Source organism: Chiloscyllium plagiosum, unplaced genomic scaffold (genome assembly GCF_037043375.1).
Source record: "Chiloscyllium plagiosum isolate Xiang-an unplaced genomic scaffold, Cpla_swu_hap1 HiC_scaffold_6, whole genome shotgun sequence".
In the NCBI taxonomy this organism is placed as follows: domain Eukaryota; kingdom Metazoa; phylum Chordata; class Chondrichthyes; order Orectolobiformes; family Hemiscylliidae; genus Chiloscyllium; species Chiloscyllium plagiosum.
In genome coordinates, this window is record NW_028270144.1 from 48,554,398 (window position 1) to 48,577,225 (window position 22,828).

At 41.2% G+C, this 22,828-nt stretch overlaps 1 protein-coding gene across 1 annotated transcript in view; it reads left to right on the plus strand.

The window, feature by feature from the left end:
* LOC122550548 (glypican-6-like) overlaps positions 1-22,828 on the plus strand; it is a 1,037,604-nt gene that overhangs the window by 991,781 nt on the left and 22,995 nt on the right. The window contains exon 7 of the mRNA XM_043691449.2: positions 19,482-19,618. Coding sequence (XP_043547384.1) covers positions 19,482-19,618 — 137 coding nt within the window. The remainder of the gene's footprint in view (positions 1-19,481; positions 19,619-22,828) is intronic.

Below are 22,828 nucleotides of genomic sequence, written 5' to 3' on the forward strand. Positions count from 1 at the left end.
CATACAGAGCACATCTGTCATACTGTAGACAATACTGGGCACCATACTTATGGATGGATATCAATGCAGTTCTGAGAAGGTTTACCAGACGAGCACCAGGCATGAGCAGATTGCCTTATGAGGAAAGGCTAGACGGGTTCGGCCTATATCCTCTGAAGTTTAGAAGAGTCAGAGGTGATTTAATTGAAACATTTAAGATCCTGAGGGGACTTGACTGGATGTTTCCTCTTGTGGGAGAACCTAGAACAAGGGGTTGTGGTTTAAAAATAAGGGGAAACCTATTTAAGACAGCGATGGGTGACACACTGGTGCGCCACAGGTCCAGGTTCAATTCCAGCATCAGGCAACTATCCGTGTGGAGTTTGCACATTCTCTCTGGATGTGCCAGTTTCATCCCATAGTCCAAAAATGCGCAGGTTTGGTGGATTGGCCATAAGAAATACAGGGTTACAGGGATAGAGTGAGGGATGGGTCTCTGTGGGATGCTCGTCAGAGGGTGGGCATGGATTTGACTGGCCGATTGTACACACTGTACAAATTCTATGAGGAAACATTTTTGCTCTCTGAGGATTGTAAGCCTTTGGAATTCCAACTCTTAAAAGATAGTAGATACAGAATCTTTAAATATTTTTAATGCAGAAATAGACAGATTCTTGATTAGCATGGGATGACAAATTATCGGGTGATATGCAAGAATGCAGGATTGAGGTTAAAAACCAAACAACCACGATCCTATTGAAAGATGGGGCAAGCTTGAAGACCTGAGCAACCTCGACTTCTTTCTTGTTCGTATATTTGTAGACTGGAAAGAATTTTCCAACAGTGCGAACACAGATATTCAGAGTCTGTTATTTCTGTTTATCTGCTGGGACATGCTTTCACAGGAATCAGTCAGCTGCTTAATGTTAACAGGAAGTGTCCATTGACTGGTGTTAATGCAGTCTCCACTAATCTGGAGGAAAAAACTGAAGTGCTTCAAACTTAAAGTGACCTTGTCTGCAACAGGTCATACTATACACAACTGTAGCAATCATGACATATCTCACATGATTTGTCACAGATCCTTTGTTGACCAGATCTTTCCTGTTTTCTGTGGAACAACAGAATCAACAGACATGGGACAATTCAACACTTGAAATCTGGTGCACAGATCTGAAATCATTACTTTTATTTTTAAGTGACAATTGCACGTCTGCGAGACTGAAACGATGCCCCAAGCTTCTAGTGAGAATATACTCTTGGAAGATGACCTAGTCAGTGTGAAGACAGATTTTTGTTGCTTTCTTCTTTCTTGGGAAATGAGTGCCATTTGTAAGGCTAACGTTTGTTATCCCTCTCTAATTGTCCTTGAACTGATTGGCTTACTCAGGCCATTTCAAAGGGTTGTTATCAGTCAAGCACCTTGCTGTGGAGTTTCATGTAAATCAGAGTAAGTAAGCACAGCACATTTCCTTCCCTCAAAGGGTAGTAGTAAACCAGATGGATTTTTGCAACAGTGTTTTTATGAGATGAGTTTTCAGTTGCAGAACAAATAAATTTAAATTTTACCAGCTGCAGCGGTGGGATTTAAACTTTTGTCACCAGAGCATTCTCTTAGGGCTGTGTTACTAATGCAATGATATCCCCCAAATATCTAAACGTTAAAGGATTAAGAGGTTTCATTCACCTTTTCATTTCCTGAAATACTCAGTGTAGACAAAGAGACACCTGGTGATTAATTGAGTTTGTTAGACTATTTGGCTGGTGGGTAACAGTGGTGAATTACAAATGGAGACCGCAGTATAAGACTTTAGGGTCAGTCTGTAAGAGTCAGATAAATAGAGTGGGACTTGGGCCGAAGACATTTGTGTGGATTTGAAGGAGTGCAAAGTGTAAGAAAAGGAAGGCCAAAAGATGCTTTTTCCAATATGCCTTCATACTCACATTTCCAAACATGCTGCTGAGACCTCTTAATGGCCCACAGACCCATGTACTGAATTTTGGCACTGACAGGAGAGCTGTTATTCTTTTCTCACTGAAACTTTGGCTTAGAATTCCAATTCAGGTGTCAATGACATGACTGGGAACCAGTCGACAAGGTTGAAACATCCCTGTTGCTTTCCTGCATTTGTCCTATTTAGCAGCTCAACAGAGTAGATTAACTTGATGAAAATGTTGCAGGTTGCAGTTGACCAATTGATTCCCTCATTTTAAACACTTCCTTTTCAAATGATTTGAAATCAAAGTTGGTGAGATACAGGCCTAACCACAGAGGCTAATGAATTAGCATGTAGATGTCCCATTCCTTAGAACTTGGCCAATATCCCTCCAAACCCTCCTTTTCATTTACCCACTGACACCTTTTAAATGCTGTAATTGTAACAGCCTCCACCACTTTCTCTGGCAGTTCATTCCATATATGCACCACCCTCTGTGTAAAAAAGTTGACCCTTGGGTCCCTTTTGTATCTTTCCCCTCTCCCCCGAAGCTATGCCCTGTAGTTCTGGACTCCCCTATCCCAGGGAAAATACCTTGTCTATTTATCCTATCCATGCCCCTCATGATTTTAAAAATCTCTGTAAGATCACCCCTCGACCACTGACGCTCCAGGGAAAATATGACCAGCCTCTTCAGCCTCTCCCTATAGCTCAAATCATCCAGCCCTGGCAACATGCTTGTAAATCTTTACTGAATCCTTTCAAATTTCACAACATCCTTCCAAAAGGAAAGAGACCAGAATTGCACGCAATATTACATTTTGTTTAGGATATCTGGTTGGCAGGGGTGAATTTGACCAAAGAGTCGGTTTCCTGAAATACTCAGTGTAAACAAAGAGTGCTGTATGTCTTTATGACTATGATTAAATGCACCTTTACAAGTTACTGTGACTGAAGTCACATCTATGGCTGTCATGCTTTATTCTAATTTACTGTTTTTCATTACTGTTTCTCCAAACACTTGCAAGTTCTATACAGATGGAGACACATAAACCGAAACAAATGCAGGCTTCTAATGCTTTAGAATTCATAGTAACTGGTACAGTTGTGCATCAGTGAAACTTGATCAACATCGAAGTAATTTGACACTGCAAGCAAAGTTACTGACAGACTCATATCTGTGTCATCCAATCACTTGATTCTTTTATATGTTTTGATTTCTGGATATCTGTCTTTCCCATCTCCTCAATCAACCACATCCATACAGCTCCTTTCAATAAGGGAAATGTGGGCCCCAGCTGCTCCACCATCTCTGCTGGCAGTGAGAGTTCACTACCAGATGCCAATGAAGCACATCACATGAAGCACAGTTAAAAAGTCACCCCGCTGGAGATAAGCTGCTGTAGCATATTTCTTTACTAATTGGCTGGAGAAGATCAATTAAGAAGCAGAATTAAATTATCCCCTGCTATATTTAAAGAAATAAGTAGCTTAATGTAAAAATGTTTTTTTTTAAGACCAGTTAGCAGCCTTTTTCTTTGGACAGCTGCTGCTGTGAAAGTATGCAAGCCCTCAAATAATACCTGAAAGGATCTTTCACTCCATGAAAGAAAATATTCAGTATTGACAATATTTTTTAAACATTTTTTTCAGTATGTAAATCATGTAATGTCACCCCTACATCTCAACAAAGCACTTGTTATTAGGCCTGATCAGAGGTCCTTTTCTAAAAAATATTATTAACCTTATTCCTATGACTTTCCATTGAAGTCAAAGAAGATTTGCCTTTTTGCAATCTTCTACATAATGGCAATATAATGGGAAACCTATACTTTCTGTCACTGAACACAACAAACTTCCTGGGCTGCAAAATAGTGATGCCATTGGTAGTCATGGGACTCTCATTATTGTGTAAAAGTGGGTCATGGATTCAACATCAAAAGAGTAGCTAGCTATGGAGAACTGCTGACCGCTTGAGAAACCCTGCATGAGTGGAAAATGTTAATTAATATTGCAAAATTGAAGAATAAAGTTTGGGATAAAAATGATCTGCCAAGTAATATGAAAATTACCAAGTAGATGTATTTTAGAGTTAACATATTGCCATTCTCATCTAATAAAACAAAGTACAAGAGGTGAGGAAATCTGACACAAAAACAGAAATTGCTGGAGAACTCAGATCTGGCAGCATCTGCAGAGAGAGAAACAGAGTTTCGAGTCCAATAACACTTCTTCAACATTGTTTCTTTCTCCACAGATGCTGCCAGAACTGTTGAGTTTCTCCAGCAATTTCTGTTTTGTAATCATTCTTGTGCCTGTGCAGAATGCAAAGATTATTAAATAAATTATTAAGTAAGTTTGCAAATAATGAAATGGTGTTTTCAGTCGGGGGCAGTGTATAAATTATTCAATCTATATATTCCTTTTTATTGCATTCTAACACTGTATTAACAGAGAGTTAAGAATGTGTGATTGCCCTGCTGAATCATTAATTTCCTAAATTATCATTGGTTTGTCAAATGCTTAGCCATTTGTCATTGTGCTACTGCAGTCATTTGTTGGTTTATGTGGAAATATACTAAATGGCTAAGTTGGAGAGTTGCATTGCAGAGAAGGGAAGACCTGTTTACAGCGGTGTGATCTCTGTCAAACTGATTAGCATATTCGGAGCTTGACCTTTCTCGCCATACATTTGTTTTGCAATGTAATTATAATTACATCGAGTATTACCCATGTCACACTGTGAATGAATTCATCTAAGGCTAATACACAGTCATTACAGTTTGGTGGTAAACATGATGTGGCTCACTTCACCTGATGAAGGGGCTACGCTCCGAAAGCTTGTGATTTCAAATAAATCTGTTGGACTATAACCTGATGTCATGTGGTTTCAGACTTTGATGGTAAAGATTGACTGGTGCTGTCCCCTGCTGACTATATGGTTAATCTACCTTCTCAATATAACTCAATACTACTCAATGTTCAGAGTTTATACAAACAGTTAAAGCCTCAGAGGTGTCCTTAGACACTGAGTCATATAGATTTTATTTTAGTGAAGAAAGTAGTTTTATAAAAAAAAGATTTTCCTCAGGGACACAAATTGCTGTGGCTATTAAAGCAAACTAGAAAAAAAAACTACACAAGACAACAAGATGTGAAGGCATCATTTATTTACACTGCAGACAAGCTGCTTTCTTCAAGATGTCAGGCCAGATTGTATCAAGGGATAATTTTGTTTGCTGGTTTATGGCATTGTGAATAGAATTTGATAGATTTCCATGTTAATATCGCCCAGAATGTTTTAAATGGAGACAGTGGTTGAGTAGCACGTTACACAAATATCAGAGTCTTTTCATGTAAAATAGATCAACAAACAATGTTTTGTTTGTTTTTATTGACTTGTTCAAAGTGTATTTCAATATGTTTTATTCTGAATAGCAAGCAACCCTTTCTGCAAACCATGTCAATATTTTAGTTTCTGTGACAGCTGTCAGATTATTCTCACATGGTATCCAGTGAGCCCTGTGACTCACAAGGAAACAACAGTTAATCAATGAACACATTCTGAGTGGGGTCAACACTTGATAAAAGCAATTTTGTCCTTGGGGTTTCTGATTTCCTTTATCCTAACAGAGCTAACTACATTGCCCTTCTGTGGGAATTAACGGTCCCTGCAAAAAATCTATTTATTTAAACAATGGAAAATTGTATGTTTGGGAGGCTGGAGGGTGCTTGTTGATGAGGGCAAATTGACACCTAATTGTTGGCAAATGCTGTCATCATTGGAACCTCATGATGTTAAAGATAAAACAATCCCATTGTTAATCTGCTGAGAGCTGTGGAAATCCAGTCTCATTGCACGTTTTCAGCTCATGTACTGCCACAAATTGCAATGTTATGGTAATGATACTGTTTCAAGTATCAGCAATAGCTTTATTGTGGTGATAATAGGTTACCTAAAATGTTACAAAGGCTATTTCGCTCTATTAGGACTTTTATCTTTTGATTTTATCAATTTAATTTGGAATTTATGTGTTGTAAATTGACTCTGCATACCAGGGAAGGTGGTAGCATAGTGGTAGTGTAACCCAGAATCTCATGTTCTAAGTGCATGAGTTCAAATGCCACCATAACAGCTGGTGAAATTTGAATTCCACTGTTTATTGCTATAACAATCAGTTGGTTCACAAATGCCCTTTAGGGAAACAAGATGGTATGTGACTCCACAGCAATTAGCGCTGAGCAAGAATCACTGGTTTGCAAGGCCTGTACCAGAGATATTTGTATGTTCATGGGTGAAGTGCCTGGAGATTGGAGAGTGGTTAATGTTATGCCATTATTTAAGAAAGGCTGCAGGGAAATGCCTGGGAACTACAGGCTGGTGAGCCTAACATTTGTGATGGTTAAGTTGTTAAATAAGACTCTGAGAGACAGGCATTTGGAGAGGTAAGAACTCATTTGGGATAGTCAGCATGGCTTTATACGTAGGAAATCATGTCTTATGAATTGATTGAGTTTTTTGAAGGCGTGACAACAAGGTCACAATCGACAGGGAGTGGCACCAGGGAGACCCAACATATGGGAATCAGAGGCAAACGCTCTGCTAATTGGTGTCATACTAAGCATAAAGGAAAATAGTTGTGGTTGTTGGAAGTCAGTCATCTCAGCTCCAGGACATCTCCACAGACGTTTCTCAGGGTAGTGTCCTTGGTCTAAACATCTTTAGTTGCTTTATTAATGACATTCCCAAGTTCAAAAGTGGGAATGATCATCAATGTTTGCATTGTACCATTTGTACAGTTGTTACCATTCATAATTCTCAAGATACTGAAGTAGTCCGCATTCAAGTGCAGCAAGACCTGAACAATATCCAGGTTTGGGCTGACAAGTGACAAGTAATATTCACACCACACAAGTGCCAAGCCCTGACAATCTCCAACAAGGGACACTGTATCCAATGCCCAATAAATGGCATTAGCATCACTGAATCTCCCACTATCAACATCCTAAGGTTTACCATTGACCAGAAGTTGAACTGAATGAGTCATATAAATACAATAGCTAAATGAGCAAGTCAGAGGCTAGGATTTCTCCAAAAAGTAACTCATCACCTGACTTCCCAATACCTGTCTGGCATCTACAAGGCACAAGTCAAGAATGGGATGGAAGAAGAATGCTACCGCAGAAGAATGCAGTTCACCACCATCATTTCGTTGTCAATTAGATGTTAGCAATATATTGCTGGCCCAGCCTTTGAAGCCCACATCCTGAGACTGCTGCAGCCAACAGATCTGTCTTCCTGGGAGTCAACCCAAGAAAAGTAATGGGCACAGACGGTTTCCGCAGTTGAGCACTCAGATCTAGTGTGGACCAATTGGTTGAGGTATTCATCAATATCTTCAACCTTTCACTCCTACAAGCCGTAGTCCTCACCTGCTTAAAGAAGACCACCATCATCACCACACCGAAGAAAGTACATGCAACTTGCCTTAATGTTTACCACCAGTGACTCTGACCTCAATAGTCATGATGTGCTTCGAGAGGCTGGTCATGGGCCATATCAACTCCAGTCTCTCAGCCAGCCTTGATCACCTACAATTTGCGTACCATCGTAACAGGTTCACAGCAGATGCCCTAGGCCTGCACTCGTCCCTGGACCGTCTGAACAACAAGGACACCTACATCAGACTCCTGCTCATTGACTACAGCTCCACCCTCATCCTTGAGGATTTCCTGCACTCTGTCCGCGATGTCTTTCACTCTAGCACCAGGAAAGCAACACACCATCCTTAAATCCCGTCTGCTGCCACAAAAACCCCGGTCAGTTCCTCTCACGATGGAGTCCCCTATTACCACTGCTCTGTGCGATGTCCGACTCTTCCGCTCTGCCTCTGCGGCAACTTTTGATTGACAAACTTGGCCGCCTTGCGAACTGGCAGTGTCATCAGTCTCTGCTTCCAAAAGCTTCAACTTGTTCCTGACAGGTACTTCTCCCGGGGTCTCTTGCACCTGTCCCCTCTCTGCCTTCCTCATCATTTGCTCTCTTCTGCTCTCTTCTGGCATGATTGGTGTAATAACATCGCTAAAGGTCTTGTCCAGAAAGATCTTGTTTTCTCGGATGAGCCTAAGGTCTTCGAGTTCTTTCGTCAGCGCTGCAATATGCTCGGTCAATTGCTGAATGCGCACACACTTTCCACACATATACGAGCCAGACACACCAGAGTCGTTGACCTCCCACATCAAGCACGTAGCGCACTGAACCAGCTGGGCAGTCATGTCTTCACCCTCTTCAACTGTGGTGTAATCACTTCACTCAACCTCCTTGTCAAAGAGTCCTGAGCTGAAGCCTCACTCTTCGATCTAAACTTCCTTAGACCCTCTTTTTGTGGCACGTCTGTGGACTCTTAATTAAGGTTAGAGGAGGAGGGAGGGAGGGAGACCCTACTTTGTAGGACCTGGGGTTTAGAACACACCCACTCTAATAGTAATCACTTACCTTCCCGACCGGCTTTGCGCTCCGTCTGAACTTCCGCCCAGCTCCCGCCGCTCTCTGTTGCGAAAAAGAGCCAGAGGTGGTGGTACATGTCGGCACAAATGATGTCGGGAAGAAGAGGAGGAACATACTACAGCGAGACTTTGGAGAACTAGGAAGAAGGCTGAAAAGCAGGATGTCCAAGGTGGTTATCTCCGGTTTGCTTCCAGTTCCTCGGGCTAGTGTGGCCAGAAACAGGGAGATAATGGACTTGAACGTGTGGTTGGGGAACTGGTGCAGGAAGCAAAGATTTAAGTTCTTGGATCACTGGGGTATATTTTGTGGTAAACATAAATTCTACAAGAGAGACGGCTTGCACCTTCATCGGTTAGGGGCCAGTATTCTGGCAGGCAGGTTTTCTACTGCAATACCACTACATTTAAACTAAGTAGCGGGGGGGAGGGGACAAGCTGGATGTTTAAAAAGGAAATTGAAGGGAAGGTTAGAACAAGAGAAGTCAAGAAAGATAACTATATTAATGAGGCAGAAAACTCGGAAAGGCATCATGCTGTAAGGTTGAGTGAAATAAGGGTTGATGGGAAGGGTGAGAGCAGTAACAAATTAAAAATACTATACATGAATGCACGAAGCATTAGACATAAGATGGATGAGCTTGAGGCTCTTTTGGAAATTGGCAGATACGATATTGTGGGGATAACTGAGACGTGGCTTCAAGTGGACAGGGCCTGGGAAATGAATATTCAAGGATACACGTGTTATCGTAAGGACAGACTGACGGGCAGAGGGGGTGGAGTGGCCTTGTTGGTAAGGGACGATATTCAGTCCCTTGCGCGGGGGGAACCTAGAGTCAGGAGATGTAGAGTCAGTGTGGATAGAGCTTCGAAATACCAGGGGTAAAAAGACCCTCTTGGGAATCATCTACAGGCCCCCAAACAGTAGTCTGGATGTCGGATGTAAATTAAATCAGGAGCTGAAATTGGCCTGTCGCAAAGATGTCACTACAGTTGTTATGGGGGATTTTAACATGCAGGTAGACTGGGAGAATCAGGATGGTATTGGGCCACAAGAAAGAGACTTTGTGGAGTGCCTCCGAGATGGATTCTTAGAGCAGCTGGTGCTGGAGCCGACCAGGGAGAAGGCAATTCTGGATCTGGTATTGTGTAACAAACCAGAATTGGTCAGAGACCTCGAAGTGAAGGAGCCATTGGGAAATAGTGACCAAAATACAATAAGCTTCAATCTGCAATTTGAGAGGGAGAGGGTACAGTCGGAAGTGACAGTACTTCTGTTGAATAAAGGGAATTATGGAGCTATGAGGGAGGAGCTGGCCAAAGTTCAATGGTGCAATACCTTAGCAGGGATGACCGTGGAGGAACAATGGCGGATATTTCTGTGTATAATGCAGAAGTTGCAGGATCAGTTCATTCCTAAAAGGAAGAAAGATCCCAGGAGGAGGCATGGGCGGCCGTGGCTGACGAGGGAAGTAAAGAAACATATAAAGTTAAAAGAGAAAAAGTATAACATAGCTAAGATAAGTGGGAAAACTGAGGACTGGGAAGCTTTTAAAGAGCAACAGAGGATTACTAAGAAGGAAATACGCAGAGGAAAAATGAGGTACGAAGGTAAACTGGCCAAGAATATTAAGGAGGATAGTAAAAGCTTTTTTAGGTATGTGCAAGGCAAAAAAATGGTTAGGACAAAAATTGGGCCCTTGAAGACAGAAACAGGGGAATATATTACTAGGAACAAAGAAATGGCAGAAGAATTAAATGGGTACTTCACATCTGTGTTCACTGGGGAAGACACAAGCAATCTCCCTGAGGTAACAGTGGCTGAAGGACCTGAACTTAAGGGAATTTATTTTTGCCAGGATTTGGTGTTGGAGAGGCTGTTAGGTCTGAAGGTTGATAAGTCTCCGGGGCCTGATGGTCTGCATCCCAGGGTACTGAAGGAGGTGGCTCGGGAAATCGTGGATGCGTTGGTGATTATTTTCCAGAGTTCAATAGATTCGAGGTCGGTTCCTGAGGATTGGAGGGTGGCTAATGTTATACCACTTTTTAAGAAAGGTGGGCGAGAGAAAGCAGGTAAATATAGACCAGTTAGTCTGACCTCAGTGGTGGGGAAGATGCTGGAGTCTATTATAAAAGATGAAATTACTGCACATCTGGATAGTAGTAACAGGATAGGACAGAGTCAGCATGGATTTATGAAGGGGAAATCATGCTTGACTAATCTTCTTGAATTTTTTGAGGATGTAACTATGAAGTTGGACGAGGGAAATCCAGTAGATGTAGTGTACCTGGATTTCAGAAAGCTTTTGATAAAGTCCCACACAGGAGGTTAGTGAGTAAAATTAGGGCACATGGTATTGGGGGCAAAGTACTAGATTGGATTGAAAATTGGTTGGCTAATAGGAAACAAAGGGTAGTGATAAACGGCTCCATTTCGGAATGGCAGGCAGTGACCAGTGGGGTACCGCAGGGATCCGTGCTGGGACCACAGCTTTTTACAATATATGTTAATGATATAGAAGATGGTATCAGCAATAACATTAGCAAATTTGCTGATGATACAAAGCTGGGTGGCAGGGTGAAAAGTGATGAGGATGTTAGGAGATTACAGGGTGACCTGGACAAGTTAGGTGAGTGGGCAGATGCATGGCAGATGCAGTTTAATGTGGATAAATGTATGGTTATCCACTTTGGTAGCAAGAACAGGAAGGCAGACTACTACCTCAATGGAATCAGTTTATGTAAAGGGGCAGTACAGAGAGATCTGGGTGTTCTTGTACACCAGTCAATGAAGGCAAGCATGCAGGTACAGCAGATAGTGAAGAAGGCTAATAGCATGCTGGCCTTCATAACAAGAGGAATTGAGTATAGAAGCAAAGAGGTGCTTCTGCAGCTGTACAGGGCCCTGGTGAGACCACACATGGAGTACTGTGTGCAGTTCTGGTCTCCAAATTTGAGAAAAGACATTCTGGCTATTGAGGGAATGCAGCGTAGGTTCACGAGGTCAATTCCTGGAATGGCAGGATTACCTTACACTGAAAGACTGGAGCGACTGGGCTTGTATACCCTTGAGTTTCGAAGATTGAGAGGGGATCTGATTGAGACGTATAAGATTATGAAAGGATTGGACACTCTGGCAGTAGGAAATATATTTCCACTGATGGGTGAGTGCCGAACCAGAGGACACAGCTTAAAAATACGGGGTAGACCATTTAGGACAGAGCTCAGGAGAAACTTCTTCACCCAGAGAGTGGTGGCTGTGTGGAATGCTCTGCCCCAGAGGGCAGTGGAGGCTCACTCTCTGGATTCATTTAAGAAGGAGTTGGATAGAGCTCTCAAAGATAGTGGAATCAAGGGTTATGGAGATAAGGCAGGAACAGGATACTGATTAGGAATGATCATCCATGATTATATTGAATGGCGGTGCAGGCTCGAAGGGCTGAATGGCCTACTCCTGCACCTATTGTCTATTGTCTATTGTCTATTGTCACCTTCAACACCTCTGGACTAATCTCAAAACTCCATGTCCACATTTATGTCCACAGAGTGTTACAAGGGGACATAAATTTAAGGTGAAGGGTGGTAGGTATAGGGGAGATGTCTTTACCCAGAGAGTGGTGGGGGCATGGAATGCGCTGCCTGTGGGAGTGGTAGAGTCAGAATCATTGGTGACCTTTAAGCGGCAAGTGGATAGGTACATGGATGGGTGCTTAAGCTAGGACAAATGTTCGGTACAACATCGTGGGCCGAAGGGCCTGTTCTGTGCTGTATTGTTCTATATTCTATGTTCCATGATCTACGTCTCGGCTCAGCCCGCTGGAAACTGGATCCTCAGCTTCCTGACCCGCAGACCGCAATCAGTGAAGAGAGAAAACTGCACTTTCTCCACAATAACACTCAACATTGCAGCCCCAACCCCTCCCCCCCCACCAACGCCCAGGGATACATGCTCAGCCCACTATTGTACTGTTTGTAAACCCACAACTGTGTTGCCAAATTCCGAATGAACACCATCTATTGTTTCGCTGACAACATCACTGTTGTAGGACGGATGTCTAACAACAATGAGTGAAAATACGGAAGTGAGATAGAGGGCTTGAAGACATGATGCAATAAAAGCAAGTCTCAACATCAGCAAAATGAAAGAACTGACCATTGATTTTAGAAAAAAAGGAGAGCATGTCCCCAGCTACATCAATGAAACTGAGCTCGAAAGGGTGGAGATCCTCAAGTTCCTCAGAGTGACAATAACTGACAACCTGTCCTGGTCTTCCCATGTAGTTGTGTTGGTGAAGAAGGCACAACAACATCTTCTTCCTCAGGCGGCTCAGGAAATTTAGCATGTCCGTAAGAACCCTCTCCAACGTCTACAGATGCCCAATTGAAAACATACTCTCCAGGTCCAAAACGGCCTGGTATGGCAACTGCTCCGCCCAGGATCATAGGAAACTACAGAGGGTGTGCAGAGCTCAGGCCATCACGGGAACTAACCTTCCATCCATGGGCTCCATTTGCATGGTTCACTGCCATGGAAAGGCTGCCAACATTATCAAACACTCTTCATATTCCAGTAAAGCTCTCCTATAACCTCTTCCATCAGGCAGAAGATACAGAAGCCTGAACACTTCAGGGACAGCTTCTTCCCGGCTGTTATCAGACTATCAATTGGACTCTCTAGCCTCAAATAATGCTGATCTTGCTAATGTTGATCTCTTTTGTATGCCCTGTGCAATGTTACCTGTATGTCTCCATCTAAAACCTTTGTTCTCTACATCCTTGTTTACTATGATCTGCCTGCACTGCTTTTCACCATACTTTAGTACTCATGACAGTAAATAAATCAATTAATTATTGTTTAGGAGAAGAATTTTTCAAGTTTCTCATCCCTGTGCCTTAAAATCCATGCAAACCAAATAATAATTTTATCATAGGGAAGGTGAAAAATCACACAAAGCCAGATTAGACTCTAACAGGTTTATTTGGAGGCACTAGCTTTAGCAGCGCTGTTTCTTCATCAGTTGGTTGTGGATCAGAATCATAAGACAGAATTTATAGCAACAAGATTACAATATCATGGAATTAGATTAGATTCTCTACAGTGTGGAAACAGGCCCTTCAGCCCAACGAGTCCACACCGCCCCTCCGAAGAGAAACCCACCCAAACTCCTAACCTATATTTACCCCTGACTAACACACCGAACACTACGGGCAATTTAGCATGGCCAATTCACCTAACCTGCACATCTTTGGATTATGGGAGGAAACCAGAGCACCCGGAGGAAACCCATGCAGACACAGGGAGAACGTGCAAACTCCACACAGACAGGCAGGAATTGAACCCAGGACCCCGGTGCGGTGAGGCAGCAATGCTAACCACTGAGCCACTGTGTAATATTAAACAAATTTAGCCGAAGTCTTTCTTCTTTTAGAATGATCATGTTAGTTCCGGTTCCTTCAAATGTAAATCCCAGAATTTTTTTTAAAGTTACATTCTCAAATAGCTATACCAATAGGTGCCATCTCAGCTCAGATAATGCATTCAAGGTGTGAGGTTAAATTCTGTCTGTGTCCCAATGTTAGGTCAGACAGATTCTATTTCTAAAGTGGAAATTACAGAATCTTACATGGATTTATGCAGTTTTTGAGCAAAATAAAATGTAATTCTGCAAGTACAAATTCACCCCACAAACTTATATGTGTGCGCGTGCAGGGCAGATTGAGTGAGTGTGTGCATGTGGGGGTGTGAATGGCTGTGAGAGAATGTGTATATGTGCATGTGTGTGAGTGTAATGGGGTATACGTCTGTTAGAGGGTGTATGTATGGGTGTGAATGTAATAGGGTATAAGTCTGTGAGAGAGTGAGTGTGTGGGTGTGAGTGTGGAGGATGCATGTCTGAGCATCTGAGAGGGCACTTGATTGAGTTTTTTGAAGAAGTAACAAAGAGGATTGATGAGGGCAGAGCGGCAGATGTGATCTATATGGACTTCAGTGAGGCGTTTGACAAGGTTCCCCATGGGAGACTGATTAGCAAGGTTAGATCTCATGGAATACAGGAAGAACTAGCCATTTGGATACAGAACTGGCTCAAAGGTAGAAAACAGAGGGTGTGGTGGAAGGTTGTTTTTCAGACTGGAGGCCTATGACCAGTGAAGTGCCACAAGGATTGGTGCTGGGTCCTCTACTTTTTGTCACTTACATAAATGATTTGATTGTGAGCATAAGAGGTACAGTTAGTAAGTTTGCAGATGACACCAAAATTGGAGGTGTAGTGGACAGTGAAGAGGGTTACTTCAGATGGGCCAATGGGCTGAGAAGTGGCAGATGGAGTTTAATTCAGATAAATGCAAAGTGCTGCATTTTGGGAAAGTAAATCTTAGCAAGACTTATACACTTAATGATGAGGTCCTAGGGAGTGTTGCTGAACAAAGAGACCTTGGAGAGCAGGTTCATAGTTCCTTGAAAGTGGAGTCACAGGTAGATAGGATAGTGAAGAAGGCGTTTGGTATGCTTTCCTTTATTGGTCAGAGTATTGAGTACAGGAGTTGGGAGGTCCTTTTGCGGTTGTACAGGACATTGGTTAGGCCGCTGTTGGAATATTGCGTGCAATTCTGGTGTCCTTCCTATCGGAAAGATGTTGTGAAACTTGAAAGGGTTCAGAAAAGATTTACAAGGATGTTGCCAGGATTGGAGGATTTGAGCTATAGGAGGAAGCTGAACAGGCTGGGGTTGTTTTCCCTGGAGCACCGGAGGCTGAGGGGTGACCTTATAGAGGTTTACAAAATTATGAGGGGCATGGAGAGGGTAAATAAGCAAAGTCTTTTCCCTGGGGTCGTGGAGTCCAGAACTAGAGGGCATAGGTTTAGGGTGAGAGGGGAAAGATATAAAAGAGACCGACGGGACAACTTTTTCACACAGAGGTTGGTACGTGTATGGAATGAGCTGCCAGAGGAAGTGGTGGAGGCTGGTACAATTGCAACATTTAAGAGGCATTTGGATGGGTATTTGAATAGGAAGGGTTTGGAGGGATATGGGCCGGGTGATGGCAGGTTGGACTAGATTGCAGTTGAGATATCTCGTCGGCATGGACGGGTTGGACCGAAAGGTCTGTTTCCATGCTCTATATGACTCTAGTGAATGTGTGTGTGTGTGTATGTACTGCAGTGGGGTCATAGGGTCACCTGTAGTGTTTAGTGTCACCACTCTTCACCTTAAAACACAGAATAAACGAAAACATTGAATATAAAAGCAATAAAATAAAAAAAAAGAAATAAAGTTCAACTTTACAGTCTTTCTTGTTAAGTGCTCAGCCATGGACCTGGAGTGGTCAAGTTAGGGATCCTATTCCTGCGCCGCCAGATCAAAAGTCACCACACCCCATTGCTTTGACTTTCAATGTTTACAATATCAGACTGCTGGCTTCAAGGTCCCAATTGAGACCATCACCATGGGCACCAATCTTGGCTATCATCCTCTTCTTGGCTATTTTACGTTGTTGTCTGTCCCAAAGCCCAGACCGTTGAAGTGTTCCCCGACTGGGAAGGAACACGCCTGTCTGGTAAATGTTGTGCGGTGTCCATTCATCGTTGCCGTAACCTCTGCTGAGTCTCGGCAATGTATCATGCCTCAGGGCATAGCACCTCCAAATCATCATAGACTAGCCAATCGTTTGTAAAATGAAAATGCAAAGGGTATACAAGGAAATGATGAAGCCTCAAGGATTAAAGTGAGAAAGCTTACAATTTACAGTCTGACACACTTTTTTACCAAGATTTAAAAGGAATGGGTTGTGAATGAACATGTATATGTGCAAATGAGACTGTAATTATCTGCCTTCATGTTATCAGAACATACAATAGTGAGGAAAAAGCATTTTATTTTGTATATCTAAGTACTGTTACTTTCTATTTTAAAACATAGAGTTTTGCTCATTGTAAATGTCAGCAGTATTTCTTGGAGATCTTTCCAAATATATTTGGTTATAACAAAGGCTGATCACAGAAAAAGTTCCTGAGTATAATTGGTTCTGGATACTAATGTACTTATCAGATTAGTGTCACATGAAACCAAGTGTGAATAGTACATTTACATGGAAGCAGAATAGGAAAAGGGTTCTTGGGCAGTCACTTAGCTTGTATTGAGTGCCTCCTCAGAGCAATAGTATTGCTATTGGTGACTTGTCACCTATATTACATTCAAGAAAACTGTTCTTATTATTTTTTAAAAATGGATTTTCTTTAAACTAAATTATGTTTGACATTTATAGTGCTAGGCCAAAGATAATAGCTTTTAAGATTTTTTTGTGATAGAACAATAAACTAGAGTTGACTTCAAATATGATTTTGCCATAATCAACCTTATTCAAGCTATTGCCTCTGTAAGTCACTTTCCCACTGAGAAACATTTGAATCCAGCAATCTGAGATTGTAAACATTGACAGTCAAAGCAATGGGGTGTGGTGACTTTTGATCTGGTGGCGCAGCAATAGGATCCCTAACTTGACCACCCCAGGTCCATGGCTGAGCACTTAACAAGAAAGACTGTAAAGTTGAACTTTATTTCTTTTTGTTTTATTTTACTGCTTTTATATTCCATGTTTTTGTTTATTCTGTGTTTTAAGGTGAAGAGTGGTGACACGAAACAACACTTTTCACTGTATTTTGTAACAAAATACTTGTGACAATAAATAAAGTAAATAAATCAAAATCAAATAAATATGGCATTTTCCATAATTGAAGGCAACTGCTTTCTGCACTTGCATTTCACATCTTGTACAATTGACAGAAACTATGCACAGCTTGCCTCAAGCCGGAATAACTGAATAACTAGTAAGATGCTTTGAGTTCTGTCTAATTACAGTTTAACATTTACTATCAAATATGATCATTTTAGTAAAGTCTCATAATGACTATGAAGCAATGCAAATAAACCTTTGTCAAGAACCCTTTTTAATGAGGAATGGTCTCTGTGAGTGGAAACACTCCTTTTAATATTTTTCAATATTTTTCTGGTACTCTGTGAAAGCATAAATGTGTAATAATGATGGATAACTAGAAACCTATAGTATTGTTTTCTGTTCCACTTCAATGAGCACACAAGATAGGAACATGTTCTTGACTGCTGACTAATTTAAGGAAGATCATGGCAGTGCAGTTTGTCACTGGGGTGCATTTTCCACTTTCAAAGTTTGTTAGTGATAACTTTTTATTCTTTGGCGAGTTAGAATGCCCAGACGATCAGATGTTCAAAGATGAAGAATAACATTCCAGACTCCTCTCAGTGACATATTGAAGTAAAACTTTCCACCACCTCCACTTTTATTAATTGGCTCATTAATTAGACAAATAGAACCAGCCTGGAACAAGTGTAAGCTGTAATATAATGGGAATAAGATATTGATGTCTCTCCCTGTAAAGAATACAAAGAGGGTAGAAAAACTAGGGTTATTTTCTCTGGAGCGGCAGAGGCTGAGGGGTGACTTGATAGTAGTCTATAAAATTGTAAACTTGATAGAAGTCTATAAACTAGATGCATAGATAGGGGCGATGGTGAGAATCTTTTCCCAAAGTTAAAATGTCTAATATTAGGGGGCATTCATTTAAGGTGAGAGGGGGGCAAGTTCAAAGGAGATATGAGGGGCAAGTCTTTTACATAGAGTACACAGCCAGGGGTGGTGATAGAAGCAGATACAATAAGGGCGTTTAAAGCACTTTTAGATAAGCACATGAATATCCAACGGATGAAGAGATATGGACCATGGGCAGACAAAAGGGATTACAGGTAGTTAATGGATAACGCATGTTCTGGCAGAGCAATTTGCTTATGACGTCGCTGAGGAATTAAGGAACAGTATTTTCAAGATCACTTACCTCTGTTCGCAATAGCATGATTCCAGCGGTGATCATTTTGTGTGCTTTGTCCTGTGCTTATGCCGATGTCAGCATCAGTTTTCATGCCGTTCTTAGTCTGCCAACAGAGCAGCTTTCTGTGAGAGATACATTGAGCAGTTTCTTGTGAAAGTGCACTGCTCCTAGATTTTTTGAAAAGATGGAGGGGCATAGTGACAAGAATGCTGGCAAGAAGCGTCCTGGTGATAAAATTGCAGGTGGTGAACGCAAATGAAAGGCTGTAACACTAGAAGAGAAGCTAGATATTATAAAGCATTTTGAGCATAAAGAGAGAATATGTGATATAGCTCGCTTAACAGGAATGAGGGAGTCTACCTTACGCACCATGATGACCGTCTGTCCTGCATAACAATGTTTTTTAAATGTACAGTGTTAAGGTTACTATTGTTTGGTTGATAAATATGATGATATAACTTCATTCAGGCTGTGCTATACTTTGCGTTAGTCTTATGGGTGATTTTTAGTGATTGTGAGTGATATTTTTTGCTGGTCTGCCCCAATCCCACTTCTCCCATCGGCCCATTATTTATATGAAGCCATTTTCTATTAAGTGAGATTTTGCTGGAATGCAACTATGACATTGTGGGAGAACGACCTGGAGTTTAACTTGGCGTCATGTTCGCAAAACTGAAGGGCCCGTTCTTGTGCTGTAATGTTCTATGTTCTAATACAATCCACACCATTATAGTAAATGCTGAGTTACAATATTGACAAAGTTTGTTTGTGATGAATAATTATTTCCTTGAACTTTCCAAGTTCTAGCGATTAAATTTTAACCTCATCAACAGAATGAGACCAGGGTACTTCTAAATGCTCATATTATAGCCTCCTTCTAAAATTCTTTGACTCCAGAAAACTTGTAGAAATAAGGTTAACTATGTAATATATTCCAAGCACCTTATTCAGCAATATTGTTATAGCCTTTTTATTACTTTCAAACAGTAGCTTATTCAGTTTTTTTTTTGTCTAAACAGATTAGCTTTACAATAAAACAATGCAAACATTTCTCAATGTTGTGGATAGATTATATATTAATATACAAAAATACCAGTCATCTTTATTACATCCAGTGCAATCATTACTGCTTTCATTTTCACTACCATATTTGAATGAAATTATTTATTAAGATGATGTGCTGCCTCATGCAATCTTCAGGTTACTGATGTTAAGGAGAAACTGAAGTTGGCTAAGAAGTTCTGGTCCACATTACCTTACAACATCTGTAATGATGATAAAGTGACTGCTGGTGTGCCGGATGAAGAGGATTGCTGGAATGGACATGCCAAGGGCAGGTGAGGTATACTACAGAGGAGACATTCCCATTACATTCACATCAGGAACCTGCAACTGACACACAATTACTATGCATTCACAAGGCAGCTGGTCAGACTGGGTGGTGGCAGCTGTTGCTTGTGTAAGGATAGTGTTGGGAGTTGTCATTACAATAAATCTTCAACAAACCAATTAGTTACAGTTGAAATATTCTTGGTTAGGATGATGATGTTCTTTCAGAAAGAAGAAAAACAATATAGCAGTAAGTAAGACTTTGCAATTAATTGTTGTATTTAGTAAAGCAAGGGTTTTAACATTGCTTGACCAACCTTACACTGGGTGACAAAGATGAGTTTTGCTACAAAATCAAGCGCTATTTGAGCTCCTTTATTATAAACTTTAATTTGTGGTTAGCTTTGTCTAAACCTTAGCCTCTAATATACATGATGTGTTATGAGGGTTTCCATGAAAGATTTCATTAATATTAGCCCATTCCAATCAATAGAACCATCAATGTCCCATCAACACAACACAACCTTGAAATCAATAATGCGTGTTACCACTGTTCACCTTCTAAGAGTTATGAATCCTTCCTACCTAACCTTCACTTTCACTTTTTAGGTAGAATCAACTATTACACAATGGGTGTGCAAAATATTGGGCTCTCAGTTTACAGCTTTAGAAGTACCTGTTGAACCAAAATTTAAAATAGAATTGTTCTATAACTTAAATAAATATGTAATTTCTAAGGATGAAAGACTGAAACAAAAGCTTCCATATTGACTCATTAAATAAGATGTGCTTCAGAGTGATACTGGTTTTGATTTCAGGTCTGTGTTAATTTGACTGACACGGCCATGTTAGTGCCACGCTTGATACCAACATTTTTGGGAAGGGTTACATTAGTCAAGGACCCGGCTTGGTATCTGAGAAGTGATTATTATATCCAAACCAGTGGAGGCAGAGTTGGGGTTTAGACTATAAACCCTGAGTCAAAAAGCCAACCGACTGACCAGAGTTTGAATTAAAATATGATCACATGCTTTTTGATGGTTTGTAACAAACTGCCCTATTTCCCACATCCCAAACATAAAACCAATCCCAATTTATACAATACCTCCAGGATAGCAGGAAGGCAAGAAGACAGCATTAGAGGAAAAAGAATAGTTGACTTCCATGGTCATCAATATCTAAATCCCTCTCATTTGGAATGAGATGAGATAGCAAAAGAATTGTCACTCACTGAATCCTACTGCTTGATTATATATTTTCAATTTGAAATTTTAGAAGCTAGAAGTTCTGATTTCCAAACATTTCTAATGTGAGAAGGGCGATTTTGAGATCAAACAAGGGAGTTTCAGGCTACAGTTTCCATTTTCTTGGGCTTAATGGCTACATAGAACATTGAACATTACATAGCAGTACAGGCCCTTCAGCCCTCGACGTTGCACCGACCTGTGGAACCAATCTGAAGCCCACCTAACCTATACTATTCTATTCCCATTCATTTGCCTATCCAATGACCATTTAAATGCCCTAAAAGGTGGTGAGTCTACTATTGTTGCAGGCAGTACATTCCATGCCCCTACTACTCTCTGAGTAAAGAAACTACCTCTGATATTTGTCGTATATCTATCACCCCTCAATTTAAAGCTATGTTCCCTCATGCTAGCCATTGTCATCCAAGGAGAAAGGCTCTCACTGTCCAACATATCTAACTCTCTGAATATATTATATGTCTCAATTAAGTCACCTCTCAACTTTCTTCTCTCTAATAAAAACAGCCTCAAGTCCATCAGCCTTTCCTCATAAAATCTTCCCTCCATACCAGGCAAGATCCTAATAAATCTCTTCTGAACCCTTTCCAAAGCTTCCACATCCTTCCGATAATGCGGTGACCAGAACTGCATGCAATGCTCCAAATGTGGCCGCACCAGAGTTTTGTACAGCTGCATCATGGTTCCAAAACTCAATCCCTTGACCAATAAAAGTGAACATACCATATGTCTTCTTAACAACCCTATCAACCTGGGTGGCAACTTTCAAGGATCCATGTATCTGGACATCGAGATCTCTCTGCTCATCCACACTACCAAGAATCTTACCATTAGCCCAGTACTCTGCATTCCTGTTACTCCTTCCAAAATGAATCACCTCACACATTTCCACATTAAACTCCATTTGCCTCCTCTCAGCCCAGCTCTGCTGCTTATCTATGTCTCTCTGTAACCTATAATATCCTTCATCACTATCTGCAAGTCTACCGACCTTAGTGTCATCCGCAAATTTACTAACCCATCCTTCTATGCCTTCATCCAGGACATTTATAAAAATATGAATTAGCAGAGGACCCAAAACAGATCCTTACGGTACCCCACTAGTAACTGAACTCCAGGATGAATATTTCCCATCAATCACCATGCTTTGTCTTCTTTCAGCTAGCCAATTTCTGATCCCAACTGCTAAATCACCCTTAATCCCATGCCTCCATATCTTGTGCAATAGCCTACCATGTGGAACCTTACCAAATGCCTTCCTGAAATCCATACACATGACATCAACTGCTTTACCCTCATACACCTGTTTGGTCACCTTCTCAAAGAACTCAATAAGGTTTGTGAGGCACAACCCACCCTTCACAAAACCACGTTGACTATCCCTAATCAACTTATTCCTTTCTAGATGCTTATAAATCCTATCTCTTGAAAACTTTTTCAACACTTTGCCTACAGCCAAAGTAAGGCTCACTGGTCTTTAATTACCAGGGTTGTCTCCACTCCCCTTCTTGAACAAATGATCAACGTTTGTTATCCTCCAGTCTTTTGGTACTATTCCTGTAGACAATGACAACATAAAGATCAAAGTCAAAGGCTCAACAATCTCCTCCCTGACTTTCCAGGGTATCCTATGATAAATTCCATCCAGCCCAAGAGACTTATCCATTTTTACACTTTCCAGAACTGCTAACACTTCCTCCTTATGCACCTCAATCCCACCTAGTCTAGTAGCCTGTATCTCAGTATTCTCCCCGAATACATTGTCTTTTCCTGATGTGACAACTGATGAAAAGTATTCACTTAGCACTTCCCTAGCTCCTCTGACTCCACGCACAACTTCCCACAAACGATGTTTGATTGGCCCTAATCTTACTGTAGTCATTCTTTTATTCCTGATATATCTATAGAAAGATTTAGGGTTTTCCTTGATTCTATCTGCCAACAACTTCTCAT